General features: G+C 62.1%; 2 protein-coding genes across 13 annotated transcripts in view; both read right to left on the reverse strand.

Moving 5' to 3' along the window:
- Window positions 1-400: 400 nt before the first annotated feature.
- On the reverse strand, window positions 401-12,504 carry BMP8A (bone morphogenetic protein 8a). Its single transcript, XM_068917646.1, has 7 exons — window positions 12,048-12,504; window positions 3,698-3,890; window positions 3,254-3,402; window positions 2,677-2,871; window positions 2,108-2,187; window positions 1,564-1,674; window positions 401-1,201 (listed from the first exon to the last, which is right to left on the reverse strand). Exons 1-7 carry the CDS (start codon window positions 12,502-12,504, stop codon window positions 1,052-1,054), a joined length of 1,335 nt encoding a protein of 444 aa, XP_068773747.1. The 3' UTR covers window positions 401-1,051.
- A 1,317-nt stretch (window positions 12,505-13,821) lies between these two features.
- The window catches only part of MACF1 (microtubule actin crosslinking factor 1), a 160,091-nt gene continuing 158,086 nt past the window's right edge, over window positions 13,822-15,826 (reverse strand). For all 12 annotated transcript variants that reach the window (XM_068917710.1, XM_068917708.1, XM_068917709.1 and 9 more), the window contains one exon: window positions 13,822-15,431. In XM_068917710.1, the coding sequence (XP_068773811.1) occupies window positions 15,175-15,431 (257 nt within the window). In that variant the 3' untranslated portion in view covers window positions 13,822-15,174. The remainder of the gene's footprint in view (window positions 15,432-15,826) is intronic.

Genomic DNA, 15,826 nt, shown 5'->3' on the forward strand with positions numbered 1-15,826 from the left:
CGGGGAAGCCAGGCGGCTGCAGGGAACCGGTCTTGCTTATTTTGGTGCTTGCCGCCCTCCAAGGGTTTCAGCCCTTTCTGGGTTTATTGGGATTTTTTTGTTTTTTCAGTTGGCATTTCTCCAAGCCAGGTTTGGAGAACGACACCCCCCCCCCCCCCCGGCCGGAGCTCACACTCCCATCCCTATGGCTTGGCAGGCATTACTTTCAAGCAAATAGGTCCAATTTTAGCTGATCCTGAGGATTTTTCGTTGCGCCATCGTCTCCGCCGAACAGCATGCTGCTGTACCCTGACATTTATTAAAAAACAAACAGCAGGAAAAACTACCTGTTTACTTTCCAAACTGGGCGTTTATTTTATTACAGTGTCGCAGCTCAATACAGCTCCCCCCCCCCCCCCAAAAAAAAAAAAAAACACACCTAGTTGGCGGAGGTTTTTTTTTTAAACTTTAAGTAAACAGGAGCGGGTTAGCCAGCCAGCGCCTTAACTGCCTGACAGCGCTTTGCTCCGGGGAACCAGAAGCGCTGCTTAGCGCCGGGTTCGTTAGCCAGACGCGGCTGGATGCAGCTAAACCCCAGTGCAGCGCCGCTGCCGCCTCCCTTGCCCTAATTACCCGTCAGCCTAGACTGCCTCCAATAATAATTAAGAGAGCAGAAGCCCGCGAGCCCAGCGGCTCGGGAGGAAGATACATGAGCCACGACCAAAACAGACACGTAACCACCAACAGAGTCTCTCTTGCGCGTGCAAATATATATATTTTATATATAAATATATATATGTATGTATGTATCTATGTATATGTGTGTATATATGTGTGTGTGTGTCTGTATTTTATATATATTTTATATATATAGACATACAGACACACACACAGACACATATACATACATGCATACATACATACATATATATATGTGTGTCTCGTTAAGTGCAGTAAAAGAATAAAAGTTTGATATTATTTACATCCAGTTTGGGGAAGGCGAGTTGGGAGGGTTTATTATTATCATCAATCAATTCTTTTTCACTCTTAGGGGCTTCGCCGGGGGGGGGGCTCAGTGGCAGCCGCACGACTTCACCACCATGTTGCGGTGCTTCTTGAGGATGACGTTGTTGTTGCTGTCGTAGTAGAGGACGGAGGTGGCGCTGAGCTTGGTGGGGGCGCAGCAGGCCTTGGGCACGGCTTCGGGCTTCATCAGGTGCACCTGGGGACGGAGCGGCCCCGTGAGCCCCCCCCGACCCCGGCGCCAGCCTGCCCCGAGCCTGCGTGACGGGGCACATTATTTCCAGCTTTTCATTAAAAAATAATACGTATTCTGCACTCTCGGCAGCCCGCGCGGCAGTTTGCGTTGGCCGGGGCTCGGGGCACCGCGCAGCCCCTGCTCGGCGCTGTGATTTCGGCACCGTGCATGCACCAGCGGTTAAAAAAAAAAAAAAAAAACCAAGAAAGGTGGGGAAAGGGCAGTGCCAGGCGTGCAGCAGCCGCTCTGCCCGCTGGGCCCCCCGCCCCCCCCATCGAAGGCCAGGAAGGTGCCCGGGGACCCGCGCGCTCCCCGGCCGCACTGACCAGGGACTGCAGGATGGCGTGGTTGGTGGCGTTCATGCACGAGTCCAGCGGGAAGGCGCACTCGCCCTCGCAGTAGTAGGCGGCGTAGCCTTGCGGGGCGATCACCCAGTCCTGCAAGGAGGCCCCCCCCCCCAACTGGTTACGGCACCGCTTTTCGTTCCCCCCCCCGCCAAAACCCCGCACTGAGCCCACCCTGGTCCTGCAAAGTCGACGCCTCGCTCGCCGGCCGGGGTTTCGGGCGGAGGGAAGAGCCGTTCGGGGGGGGGGGTCACCGGGCTGCTGGGGGGGGGGGGGCGGATTCAGGTTGTCGCAGGTCGTGTTTGCATGAGTAACCCCGGGACGGCGCTGCCGCGAGCCCGCCGGCCCCACGCGCGGCACCGCTCTTACCGCTGCAAACCGCCGTAGCCCCCCGAAAGGCTGCGCTGGAAGCGCGCCCGGAGGACAGGGTCTGGGGTTTGGGGGTTTTCCCCCCCACACACACACTTTTGCATTCGCTTTTCCCGGGAGAAGGGGCAGCAGCGGGTTTGGCGGGGGGGGGGATTACCAGCCAGCCGAGGTCCTGGAAGCTGACGTAGAGCTCGTGGCGCCGGCAGACCTGCCGGCCGGCCGCGGCGTGGACGTCGTCTGCGGGGAGGGAGCGGGCTCAGGCGGCGGCCCCCCAGCGCCGGCGGGCGCCGCTGCATCCTCCCGTCCACCCCCGGCGCCGCTCGGGGCGGAGGGAAGGAGAAGGGGACCGGCCTCGCGCTCCGTTGCTCCCGCGTCCGGATAAATCTCAGCTCTGCTCCCGCCCGAGCCGCCGCCGAGGTTTCCCCGCTCCCCGCGCCCGCCCGAAGCCCCCAGTGCGGCGAGGCCGATATTCGGCCCCGAAACCTAACGGCTTGCGCAAAACGACCCTAATCCTGGGAAAACAGAGCCCGCAACGGCAGCCCACCCGGAGCCGTGTTTCGGGGCTGGAAGAGGTATTGCAGAAAAAGCTCCGTCCTAACAAAAGACCCCTTGACTGGGGCAACAGCGGAGCCTTGTGTTTCAGATAAAGCCCATTTCTTCCCCGGCACGCGCAGCCCGCAGCCCGCCGCCGCCGCCCCGGGAGGTTTCGCCCTCCGGCGCTCCTACCGAATATTCCCGGCAGCTTGTTTGGATGCGGGAGGTCATTCGTCTTCTTGGGCTGCCTCTTCCGCAGCGGCTTGGCTGCCCGGGTGGCTCGCACGGCGCTGGGGCTCGCCCGGAAAAAAGTCACCATGAAAGGCTGCTTGGAGCGCGGCCCGCGGCGCCCCAGCAGCCCGGCCAGCCCGGGGTCCACGCTGTGCCCTGCAGCGGCGGGAGGAACAGCGGGCGCGCGTGGGCCTCGCGGCACGCCGCCGCGGCCGCCCCTCGGCAGGGGGACGGCCGGGAGCTGCCCGGCCCCGACCCGCCCCCCCCCCCAGGTGGGAGATGCTCTTTGCAGCTCTCAGCCCTTTCCACCGCCTCCCGCTCGCCCCGAACCACGCGCCGGGACGCCTCTGGAGCAGATTTTGGTGAAAAGAGGGTTAATCCTCCAAAAAAAAAACAAAAACAAAACCGAACACCCCACGCCTGACAACCCCTCCAGGTAAAGGGTTCGTCAAGCGGCTGCCGCTGTTGCGGCCGTACCGGGAATCCCATCAGCTGCCGGCCAGGGGCCTCCGACCCGTGGCGGTCCGGCCCCACTTACCCTCGTCCGTCTCCACGTACAGCCGCAGCCCCAGGTTGTATTTCCGATCCGCTAACCAGTGGTTGCCGGCGGCCGTGACGTCGAAGACCAGCCAGCCCTCGGTGCCGGCCCGGAGGTCCTGCACGTCTAGCAGGAATAAGTCAGATTCCCTAGAGAAACGGGGGGGGGGGGGGAAGAGCAGGTGAGTAACAGCGCCGAAAGGCCGTGCCACCGCGTGGCGCAGACAGCCGGGCAGTTTTCAGCCACTTGGCCAAAAAAACCCACCCTCCCAACCGTGGTGCAAACGCCGGATGGGTCATTGACCCCCGTGCGAAAGCTGCGGGAACGAGCCGGCCGCGGCGTTCCTGGTTTATCCGGTATTTGCCCGGTGGTAGGAAGAGCCAGCAGCGGGCACGGGGCTGGCCGGGGGGGGGGGGTCCCCGTCCCCGTCCCCGTCCCCGTCACCTGTTGGCGTGCTCGGCCGCCACCTCGTAGATGCTGACGTGGAGGGTGCTGTTGGCGTGGCGGGTGATGCCGCGCGCCTTGTAGATGCGAAACTCGGCGGCCGTCACCGTCTCGCCCGTGGGGATCTGCGTCAGGTCGAATCTGAACTCCTTCCAGTAGGGCTTCGGGGAGAAGATGTCCCTGTCCTGCTCCACTGCGAAAGGAAAGGGTCAGGGTGGCCGGGCCAGGCTGGGCCGGTCCCTGCCGGGTGACCGTCCCGCCCGACGGACCCTCAGCCGCCAGGATCTGGTGCAATTCCCATCGCCTTGATCTTCCCCCCGACGCAGGGACAACCCCCCCCGCCCCAGTCCGGTGCCCGTTTCAAGCACCCTGCAAGGCGGCTGCGTTTCTGTCCCCGCGCTGGGCTGGCGGCTCTCGCCCTGCATCGGCTGCTGCAAATCCCCATCCTTCCTCTCCTGCGACTGTCTAATCCCTCTCCAAAACCCCCAGGAGCGGCTAACCCATCATCGCCCAGAACCGAGTTAGGAGCACGGCGGCATGCGAGGCAGTGCGGCCGGCACGTCCCCAGCCCGGTTCAGCCCCGGCCCCCCGCCGAGCCGCCTCCGTGCAGGCCCCCACGGCATGCGAAGGGTTAAAAACCCCTTCCCCGCTGCATGAAACCCCCCCTGAGATGAGGCAGCCCGGTGGCCCTGCTGGAAAGGGCAGTGGGAAAAGCGCTTCGGGAGCAGCGGGCTGGCTGCCAGCTCGGGGGTTTGCTCCGGCTGTGGTTTCGGAGGGAATATTTCCTTTCTTAATAGCGCACTCAACGGGCAGTGATTTATTGGGTCGGGATTGGAGGGGTTTGGTCGGGGGGGCTGTTTGGGGGTTTGGCGCCCGCTGGCCATCGCTGGGGCATCCGCGCTCGCCCTCCCTCAGCTCACCGACGCCGGGGGGGGTCACGGCAAGTCATAAACCTCACGGATCCCGGTCGCTCGCGCCCGGCACAACATCAGGCAAAGCCTCCGCGGGGCTCAGGGGCGCACGGCTGGCTCCGCTTTTTGCTAAAAACAACTATTCTTTAAAAAAAAATTTAGGCCTTTTTTTCCCCCCCCCCTTTTTTCCTCTCTCTCAACTATATGTCTCAGCTAAGCTGATGAAATGAAACTTTTTCAAACTGCCCGAGTTTGAGGGGGGGGGAATTGTCAGGTGACAACTGTTGTCTGTAAAAAAATCAAACCTTGCTTTTTACTCAAAGCATCTACTTTCTGCAGAAACCTGGTGCATATTGAAAACGGAAACGTCTTGTGATTTTTTTTTTTAATTTAAATTAAGGCCATCAAACAGAACAAATACTGTATTTCTTTATGGAAATACATACCCACACAGTTTCTATAATATGTAATTATTTTCTTCAAACTGCTCTTTAAAAATATTCCAGGCTGCCATGACTGAATATAATTAAAGCGATTAAAACTCCTCCTGCTTCAAGCATAAAAGAAATGTAGCGAACCTGACCCAGTGCGGCTCGTTTTTCCCCCAACCAAACATGCATGTTTTTTAATGCAACTTTTGACTGATTCCAGGGGGGAAAAAAATTCCAAATTCGATGACACTCCGTAAGGTTTGCCCGTCCCGTTTGGTTGGGGGCTGGTGTTTCCCACGCGGGAGAAGGTGGGAGCCCTTCCTGCCTCCAGCACGGGGCAGCCCTGACAGGTTTTTTTGGGCTGAAAACTGCTTAGGTGCAACTTTTATGACCTTTTCCTTGGAAAATCAAAGCACACAAGCCCCTTTTGGGCAGGACACGGCAAAGACCGCGTGGGGCCAGGGCCGCTGCCGGGTTTGTCCACGGAGAGCGAGCGGCACGGCGCTTCTCTCCAAACGGCGTGCCGAGATTTTAATTATGCATTAGTGGGCCTTTTTAAAAAAAAAAAAAAGCCAAAAAAAACCCAAAACCCAAAAAACACATTCCCTCCAGCTACTGGGTTCACCACAAGCTATGTTTTAAAAAAAGCACAGGACAGGCCGGCCCGGGGCGGATGCGGAGAGCGCTTCCTGCTCCCGCGGTGCGGGCTGGCACGGCGGCCGCGCGCTGCCCCGGCCGGGACCCCCGGCCCCGAGACCCTTCCCCTCCAGCAGCCTGGAAACCCCTTTGCTGTATTTTCTTTTCTTTTTCCTTTTTTTTCGCCATCCATCGCATTCCCCTCGTTGAAGAAGCGATGCGGTATCGCTCCTTCTGGTGGACGTTTGCCCTGGGGAAAGCTGCCGGGTGCCCGGCGGGACCCGCTCGCTACTAAAACCCATGCTGAGGGCTCAGAAAACCCTACATGTCTGCAATGAGGGGTTTTACCAGAATCCTTTACATTTGTCATATCTGATTGACAAGCATGCATTCAGGGAAGGGCAGCGGGAATTGTTGTGGCAAGTTTTGTGGGACACGGCCCTGCAGCGGGTCCCGCTCCCCAGCCGGGAATTTTCTGCCCTGCGGAAAACTAACGTGGGGGGAGAGGGTGGGGGAGGATTCGTGATGAAGCCTCAGCTTCTGAGCTCAGCATTTGAGTTTCAACCCGCTGAGCCATTTGGGGGAGGCAAGGAGACCCCAGCAGAGCCGTGCCTGCTCCGGAGGGATTTGGGGCTGCTGAGATGCTCTGCACGGGAGGGACAGAAACGGGGCTGGTGGTAGACGGCGGATAAGGTGGAGGAGAAAAGCCCAGGGGATTCCCAGGCAGCAGCTGACCGGGAATGAGAAACCTAAGCAAGACGGCAATTAGCCACGCACCTTGATGAACCGAATCAGCTGGACGTAATGGCCCGCTTCCACGTCCTGGGGGTGAAAGCCCAGGAGCAACCCCTGCTTTCCTCTCCCTTCGCTGGCTGTTAAAGCAGGAGTTTAGAAAAGGAAACTCCCTTTGCGGGAGGGGAGCAAAGTGACTCCCCTCTGCACGGCCCTTGGGTGGGAGCCGCAGCGCGAAGGCGGCGGCGGGGCCTGGGCCCGTCCCGGCGGGCCCGCGCTGCGCTCGTGGCGGCGGCTAATGGGGCCGGCTTGGCTGGGAAAATTAGGAGTGGCTGCAAAATTACAGACCGGCAGCGGGGACGAGGGCGCCGGGTCCGCGCGGGCGCCTGAAGCCCTTTCGCCAGCTGGGAGCGGAGCGGCTCAGCCAGGATAACAGTTACCGGCCCGGCAGCGGGGACCCGTCCAGCCTCTCCCCGTGGGCTCCCGGCGATCGATTTGGGGAGGGGGGTGACTCAGCTCTACAGCCAACCCACAATTACCCGTGGGCGGATTATCCGGATGGCGGATTAGACACGCTAAAAAAACCCAAGGCAAGCTCTTCGCTTTCCTTGCGCCCCTCCTTTGGCAGTTACCGCCGCTCTCCTAAAGGATGCTGCTTCTTTCCCTAAAGCCGAGCACCCCGGCTACGCTATGTGCTTCCACCACCCCCAATACACATAACTTCACACACACGTTTATATACATATGTATGTATATATACACACACACACACACATATATATATGGATATGTATCCTGAGCGGAGTTGCTGCCTCCCGGGGATGGGGACGGGGACGCGGGGCTCCCGCCCGCCCGGCTGAGCCCCGGCCCCGCTCACTCCCCCCCGGCGCGCCGAGGGGCGACGGGGACGGCTTCCCCTTGCCCCGCTCGCCCGGTTATTTTTAGCGGCGCTTTTTCATTGTGAACTTTCTGCCTGCACGCACTGTTTCTATAAAGGACGCATCAGTCGTAATTACTAGTCCTGGCCGCCTCCGAACGGTGCCCATGATCATTTCGGACATGAAATTAAAAGGAAACGCCAGGATATTCGACCACATCAAGTGCTCTGACTCTTAAAATAGGTTTAAACGAGATGCAAGGAAGATGCTCTGCCCCAGTTGCAAGCAGGAAAAAATAAACTGCGGCAGCTCTGCTCCGCAAGGGGAAGGTGTGGGAGCTCCCCGGCGCGGGGCGGCCGCGGCGGTTCCCGAGCGGCTCCTCCAGCCGGACGGCGGGAGCGGCAGGAGCCGGGGCGGCCGCGGGCGCCCGCAGCCCTGCCGCCCGTGGGCGCCGGCGGCCCTGGCCCGGGGCCCATCCCCGCCACTTCCACCCAGCTGTGTAAATACTGCCGGCCGAGGACGAAGCTCTTTTTTTTTTTTGGGGGGGGGAATTTTTTCCGTTTAAAGCACCCGCAGCGGGTGCGCACGGAGCACCAACGAACACCGATCGCTGCACTGGGGCGCAACCCGCTCCACGACAAACCCCCCCCGCCCCGAAACCCCTCGTCTGCACCGCGTTTTCCAGCGGGGCCGCTGGGGCTGGCGCAGGAGGAGGCGCAGTCGGCGGCCAGACGCTGGGGCAGCGCTGGCTTTTCTTGCTGACGGCCGTTGGGTTTCGCCAGGGATTGCACCGGGGTGCTGGCGAGCCGGGGTGCGGGCGGCACACGTGGGTGCTGCGTGCAGCGCGCGGGCCCGGGCACTCTGTGTGTTTTTTGCAAAGACAGCCAGCATCGCGTCCCCGCGGGAAACGCGGGTGGTGGCTGGATGCCGGCTGGAGTTCGGCTGCCCCAAGTCCCCGCAGGACGCTCCCGAAACGCTTCGGGATGGGTGATGCTTCCCCATGGCTTGCAGAGCACCGGGATGCTGAAAAACAGCTCGGACAGCAAGGGTGGGAACGGAAAGGTATGGGGAAAGGAGAGGAGAGGAAGAAAGGGAGGCGTCAGGCCGTGCCGAGGGGCGGCGCAGTGGCCAAGGGCACCCCTGGGTGCTGCCAACACCCTCCGCCAGCCTCTCCCGTGCAACCCTCGCTCCGCCGTGATTATAACCTGCGTGCAGACCTGACTCGCTCTGCCGCCGCCGGGACGAACTCTCAAAGCCCATCCTGACAGCAGGCTTAAAAATAAAATGCACCTGATTTTTAAGTTTGCACGCAAAAATAGCAAGGGTCATGCCCCCCTCCAGGGTTTCCTTTCCACTCGGAAAGGCAGCGCGCTGGAACGGCCGGGCGCATCAGCCACAACCAAACCCAGCCGACGGTGCCCAGTGGCACCGCGGCGAGGCTGGCCCGAAGGCCCTTCGCCCAGCCCGACTGCAAGGGGTTTGTGCGCGGCAGAGGTTTGCCGTTTCCCCTTCCCAGGGAAAAGGCGCGCTGGCGGGGAGCCGCGCGCACGGCCCGGCTCACGGGCGGGCGGCCGAGCAGGGTGCGCGGACCGGTCCGAGCGCCCGATGGGGCACCGAGCTACCCCCTGCGCCTGCCCCGGCGCGATCATCACGCAGCGAATCATGCAGGCAAATCACAGCTAGCCTTCGCCCACGGCTGAATGTTAGTTCATTAACAGGAAGGGGGGTGACAAAGCCGCAGAAATCAAAGCCATTCAAATTGAAGGCTGAAACCGTGTTCGCCAGGTCTCGCTGCTGCTCCTGCGAGAGCCGGGCCGGGCGCACGGGCGCCTCGCAGGCTCTCGCTTCCCAGCTACGCCCAAACTGCCCATCAGCGGCCCTTTTAACCAAACCTGTTAGTTTTAAAGCACTTCTTGGTAGTTCAATCTCTCTCGCGCGTATACCGCAGTGGAGGGGAGATGGGATTGGAGGCCCCGGCACCTGCTGCGCTCTCGGCTTGCCCCGAGGCGTCTAGCGCCTACGGTGCCGGCGCGCCTGAGCCTGCAGCCGGCCCGCGCCACAGCCCGGGGCGGCACGGCCTGTCCTTGCGGGGCTCTGCCGGGGCTGGGGCCGGGGATTGCTTCCCTGCGCGGCCGTGGGAAAGCAAAGAAAGGCCTTGGGAGACTGCCGCCGAGCGCAACGGCTCGCGACGCGCGGCCGGTTTCGGCGGTAGAGCTGGCACATCTGCTCCGCGGTTCCTTGGCCGAGCCCTGCTCGTCCGTGGCGCTCGGTCGCTGGTACCTCCTTCCCCGACGCCCTCCTCCTGCACCAACCGCACAGCTGCCCGGACGGATGTTTTCCATCACCCATCTACTTCCTAAAAGCACTCACGACGTCACGAAATGACAACAGAGCCAACATCGGGGACAGCAAAAACATCAAAGCCCTCCTGCCCTTGCCCAGGTGCCCTCCGGACTGTCCTGGGCCCTGACCGAGGGAGGCAGGGTTTCTCCCCAGGCTCGGCTTTGGGAGGGCTGGAGGAGGCACAGAGCCCCCGAGGGGCAGGCAGGTCCCAGCCCCGCTCCAGCCTTCGCCCCTCTGCTCCCGGCGCCGGGCGCGCGGGGCACCCGGGCTGGGCGCCGAGAGGCGCCGGAGAAGAAAGGAGGCCTGTTCGGCCCTCGGCAGGTACCTTGGCGAGCGGCGGCTCCTTCCTGTTACACGCCGTTTGGCACGCCGCGGCGCCCGCGGCAGCCAAAAACAGCTGCGCTCTTGAGAAGCTTCCCCGAGCCCGGGCTCCCGGCCATTTCTGGGGCCGAAGGGCCCGGCCACCGCTCCGCGCCCGCCGACGCCACCCGCCTCTGCGCGGATGCTCCCCAAAAAGCTCGTGCTTGGCCGCTGCGGCCCAGAGAGGGACACTGTACCCTCCTTAAAGAGCAGAGGCAGGGAAAAGCTGCCGATCCTAACCCTTGGCCATGCATCCCAGGAGCCTGCGGGGTTGCTCACGCTTCCTGCCCACCCGGTGCCCGCCCGCGCGGCGGTGTCCCCTTGCACCCTGCGTGCTCGTGGCTCCTCTGACGCTGGCTGGAAACCTCTCTGCTTTCGCTGCCGCTCACGCAACTGCCTCCAGCCAAGACGGCAGCCAGAGCGCTGTATTGCTCAGTAACCAGCTGGACAGGATTCCAGCAATAATTAGCAACCTTGAGTATTTTATTTTGAATCGTGATTCAGTGTCCTACCGCGGGTAATTCGTTCCACCCTGCTGCTGGCACAAGCGAGCTGCTGTCCCTCCCGCGCGCTCGCTCCCCGGTCGCTAGCCCTCGCTGCCTACACGCCTGGTTCGAGCGCGCCTGCTGCACCGTGGTGAAAGCGAGGTGCGCGGTGGGAGCAGCCCGGCTCCCGCTGGGGCTGTGCTGCCTTGCGTTCAGGCTGGAGGACAAAAAAGCGGATACTGCCCTGCTTCCTTTTCACCTGAGAGTTGTTCCCATGCTCCTACAAACCCAAGTCCTCCCTGCAGCATCAAGCAACAGGTCAAGCGAGGTGCTGCCACCCCTTTGCAGCTCAACCTTCCGCTGTGCATTTCCCCACGCTCACAGCCTGCAGCCGGGGCAGCACCGGCAGCGGGGAGCTGCTGAAACCTGGCACTTGTTCCATATTTGCTCTGTTTTAATACCTAGTATTTCTCGGAGAAATTTGTTTTGAAAGTGTTTAGGAGCCTGCCTAGTCCTACGGTGGTTTCCAGCTTCCCTTTGCTGCGTTACGATGGAAGTAGCATCCGGGTAGAAGACTCCCAGTTGCTTGCAGCTTGGGGAAAAGATTAACTGGGCTGTCCCCCAGCAGGGACCATGTTGCACCCAACACCGTCCCAGCCCTCTGCCACCACTTTCTGCACGGCTTTCCCCTCTCCATCTCCTCCCCTGCGCAGAAGAGGCTTTTCCCAGCAGGGATGCACCGCGAAAACGCCGCGGGTACGACGGATGCTCTGAGCCGACGCGGTAACAGCCGTACCACCAGCTAGCCCTCCCGCTCCGCAATAAAGCGCAAAGGTCGGAGCCAGGAGCGAGGTTTGGTTTTACACCGAGGATAAATGAGGCAGCAGGGCTGGGCTGGCGGCGGGCTCCGGCCGGTGCCTGCAGCCCCGTCCCGGGGCCCTCCCGTTAACGCGGCCGCTGCAGCCCCGCTGCCGGGGCAGACCGGGCGGCTCTGCCCGGTGGGACCCGGCCCATCCGCGAGCTCCCCCCGTCCCGCGGTCCGCTCTCCGGTACCGTCTCGCCCGCCGTGCGCTGCCCCCGGTCCCAAGGGCGCTGCGCGGGTCTCTGTCCGCCGCCTGCGCCGGGGGCGCTCTGGTCCCGGTGCTCCCCGAGTGCCCCAAGCCCGCCCGGTCCCCGCCGTGCGCTCCGGTCCCCCCGTGCACCCCGGGTCCCGCCGGTGCCGCCGCGCGCTCCGGTTCCCCCCCCACCCCGTGCACCCCGGGTCCCGCCGGTGCCGCCGCGCGCTCCGGTCCTCCCCCCCCCACCCCGTGCACCCGGGTCCCGCCGGTGCCGCCGCGCGCTCCGGTCCTCCCCCCCCCACCCCGTGCACCCGGGTCCCGCCGGTGCCGCCGCGCGCTCCGGTCCTCCCCCCCCCCCCACCCCGTGCACCCCGGGTCCCGCCGGTGCCGCCGCGCGCTCCGGTCCTCCCCCCCCCCCACCCCGTGCACCCCGGGTCCCGCCGGTGCCGCCGCGCGCTCCGGTCCCCCCCCCCACCCCGTGCACCCCGGGTCCCGCCGGTGCCGCCGCGCGCTCACCCATGTTGACGAGGCTGACGACGGTGTCGGCGCGGCTGACGACGCTGCCGGGCGGGGGGCTCTGGGTGCCGAGGCCGGTGAGCACGGGCCGGGACACCGCCGCCGCGGCAGCCTCCTCATCATCCTCCTCCTCCTCCTCCTCCTCCTCGCCGGCCACGGCGCGGTAGAGGTCGAGCATGAAGAGCGGCGCGGCGGCGGCGGGGGCGCGGGCGGCGGCGGGGTCCCGCGGCCGCGGCCGCCCCGGCAGCCCCAGCACGGCCAGGATCTCCCGCTGCACGTCGCGCCGCTCGCCGCCGCTGAGCCGCCGCTGCGGGAAGCCCGAGGCGTGGAGGCGGCGGCGGAGGACGCTGCCGCTGCCGCTGCCGCTGCCCAGCTGGCACAGCACCGCCGCCGCCCAGAGCAGCGCCAGGGCGCCCAGCGGCCCCCGGCCCGCCGCCGCCCCTCGCCCCGGCCCCATGGCACCGCCGCGGACCGGCCCCCCCGCCGCCGCCGCCGCCCGCCCGGCACCGAGCGGCGCCCGCGCGCCCGGCCCGGCCCGACCCGACCCGGCCCGACCGGACCCGGCCCGGCCCCCGCGCGGCGCCCGGCCCCGGCCCCCGCCCCGCCGGGCAAAGCGAGGGACGGTCCCGGCCGCCGGCGCCGCCCCGCACCGCCAGCCCGGGCGCAGCCGGAGCCCCGCCGCGACACGCCGAGGCCGGGAGCGCCGGACACCCGCCCCGCCGGGCACCCACCGCCCGCCGTGGGCACCCACCTCCCACGGGCAACGACCTCCAGGGGAACCCGCCTCCCCGGACTCCCGTCCCGCTGGACTTCCATCCCACCCGGCACCCACCCTCCCATGGGTACCCACTTCACCAGCAGGCACCCACCCCCATGGGCACCCGCTACACCGGATCCCACTAGGCACCCACCCCATTGGGCAACGACCTCCAGGGGAACCCACCTCCCTGGACTGTCATCCCACTGGACTTCCATCCCACCCGGCACCCACCCCACCGTGGGTACCCACCTCACCAGCAGGCACCCACCTCCATGGGAACCCACCGTGCCGGACACACGCCCTGCCAGGCACCCACCCCCATGGGCAACGACCTCCAGGGGAACCCACCTCCCTGGACTGTCATCCCACTGGACTTCCATCCCACCCGGCACCCACCCCACCGTGGGCAATGACCACACTGGGCATCCTTCCCACCTGGCACCCACCCCCATGGGCACCCAATGTGCCGGACACACACCCCACCAGGCACCCACCACCCCTATGGGCCCACCCCACCAGCGGGCACCCACCCCCATGGGAAACGACCTCCAGGAGGACCCACCTCACTGGACTCCCGTCCCACTGGACTTCCATCCCACCTGGCACCCACCCCCATGGGCCCACCCCACCGCGCTGGGCACCCTTCCCAACAGGCACCCACTTCCCCAGTGTGCACCCATTTAACCACTGGGCACCTCATCCCCCCATGCACCTACCTTACTGGACACCTGCCCCACCAGCCACCCACCCCCATGGGCACTGACCCCCACGGTGCACCCTTCCCACCAGGCACCACCCCATGGGCACCCACCTCACCAAACACCCTCACCTGCAAGCACCCACCACCCCCAGAAAAGCCCCTCGTATCTCTGGGGCAGGTGGCGGAGCGAGACCCCTGCTCCATCTGGGACAAACGCCCCACGGAGCCGCTCGCTCCCCCCGCACCCATCACCTCCCCGTGCAGGGTGACAGACACGTTCCCTCGCTCGTACTTAAAAAGCTAACGCTTTGGAATAAAGTCGGAGGCAAGATCGTTTATTACCGCAAGCAATTTTAATACAAAAATGTGTCTGTTTTTTTAAACAATTCATTGGTAGAGCTTCAGTTTTGCCTCAATTTAAACCAATTGAGAGAATCACACAGCAACATGGTCAGAGCTGAAGAGGAACAATATTTAATAAATACAGGAGCTCCGGAGAGCCCTCTCCCCCCCGCCCCTCTCCTGGTCACTTGGTCAGTTTGATTTTTATTACAAAGAAAAAGTAGCGTACAAAAGCGAGACAGGACTCGTAGCAAGTGTGCTGGTGAGACTCATTTCAAGGACAAGCGACTGTGCGTGTAAGTCCAGATTTCTTCTAGGAGCAGAGGTCACATCAATCTCAGCCTGGTTGGAAGTGGAATGACCAGTTAAATAATAAATAGGAAAAAGAGATGCAGATAAATAGCAATTCAGTAATTAACAGCTCGAGTCAGTCTCGTAGGCCATCAATCCAGAAGAATCCTCTAATTTGTAGGACGGGAAGTGAGAACGCCCTTTTCATCCCACCACCGCGAAAGGATGTATTTCAGTGATCCAAACCTGCAATCTTACTAGTGTGGTCTCTTCCGGACAGCTTCAGCGTGAACCCTCTCCCCCAAACCCATCACTATTGTTTGCTCTTTAAAAATGAAGTTGCCGGGACAGTATTTTAAAGACAGCAGTTGCAATGAACTTAGCTGTAGCGTGTGCAAATTTTATTAATTCAAACTCCACTTTCTTCAGGTAAAATCACATAACTTTAAAAAAAATGGAAACGTAAGCCCCAAGTCCCCTCACCTCATGTTTCTCTGTTTGAGGTATCTGTGATTTACAAAAAGAGAGTTCCTTGAACACTGTAGGATTCATGTCTTTGTTTTTAAATATAATTTACCTTGCTGAGACAGCAAGTTAAGTTTATAAAGATGCATTTAGGAAACAATCCTAAAAGATAAAGCAGGTTCACACCCTGCACCGCGCAGAAATCCTATTTATATTTTAGTTTTTCTTTACACTTTCACATCTTGACCTTTTTTGCTTCCTTTTTTTTTTTCTCTTCTCTCCCACATTTCAGTTTTCCAGGCCCCTCTTTGAATAGGGGTCGCCGAGAGGCAATTTTTATCTACATAAATATTCACATGAAAATAGTAACTTACAAAAAAGGAAAAAAAAACAAATAAGGCAGCTTCATAACACAATTATTCTTTTACACTTTTAACAATATAATTTCTCCCGTTTAGAATAAATATACATCCAATGTACGTAGCAGGGTTAAAAATTGGACACAGGTTGGTTGGTTTTTTTTTTTTTTTTTTTTCCTTTCTTTCTTTCAGGAGGGCACGGGTACAGTATTATCTTTTGGGGCCTGGAGTTTTTGGGGTGGCAGTGGTTGTTTTCTTGGACATGGTCGGGATTTTGGAGGGCTTGGCCATGCCCCGGCGCGAGCCGCCTTGCCCCCCGGCCACGCTGCTTTCCGAAGTGTCCGAGCACGCCGACTGCGTTTCCAGCAGGTCGAAATCGGAGGCGTCGCTTCCCCGCCGGCTGCTCGCTCGGCTTCCCGTGCGGCTCCCGGCGCGGCTGGTGGGACGACTGGCAGTTTTTTTCGGATCTGCAAGGAGAAACCCCCCGAGGGGTGAGGGTGCCGCGGGGGGAGCCGCTCGTGCCGGCCCGGCTCGCCTCCCGGCTGCCCCGGCCGCGTGCCGTGACTCACGGGGTGGAGTTTCCCTCCCCGGCCCCGCACCGACGGCCGCGGCAGCTGCTTGCAATAACCGGGACACCCTCCACCCCTGAAACACGGGGTTTCGTCACAGGGACTGACTCATTTACCCAACTTTGAAAGGGAAAAGGGAGCCGCTGGCGCCGCACCCCCCAGCGCCGGCTGCGGCACCCCCTCGGCGCGGCGGGCAGAGAAGCGCAGCAGCTTGCACCGTCCCCGCGTTCGCTGGAGGCTCAGCCGGGCTCCTGGGCGGGTTTAGCACTTTCTCTCCCGACCTAAAAACCAAC

This window comes from Struthio camelus, chromosome 23 (assembly GCF_040807025.1).
Source record: "Struthio camelus isolate bStrCam1 chromosome 23, bStrCam1.hap1, whole genome shotgun sequence".
Taxonomy (NCBI): domain Eukaryota; kingdom Metazoa; phylum Chordata; class Aves; order Struthioniformes; family Struthionidae; genus Struthio; species Struthio camelus.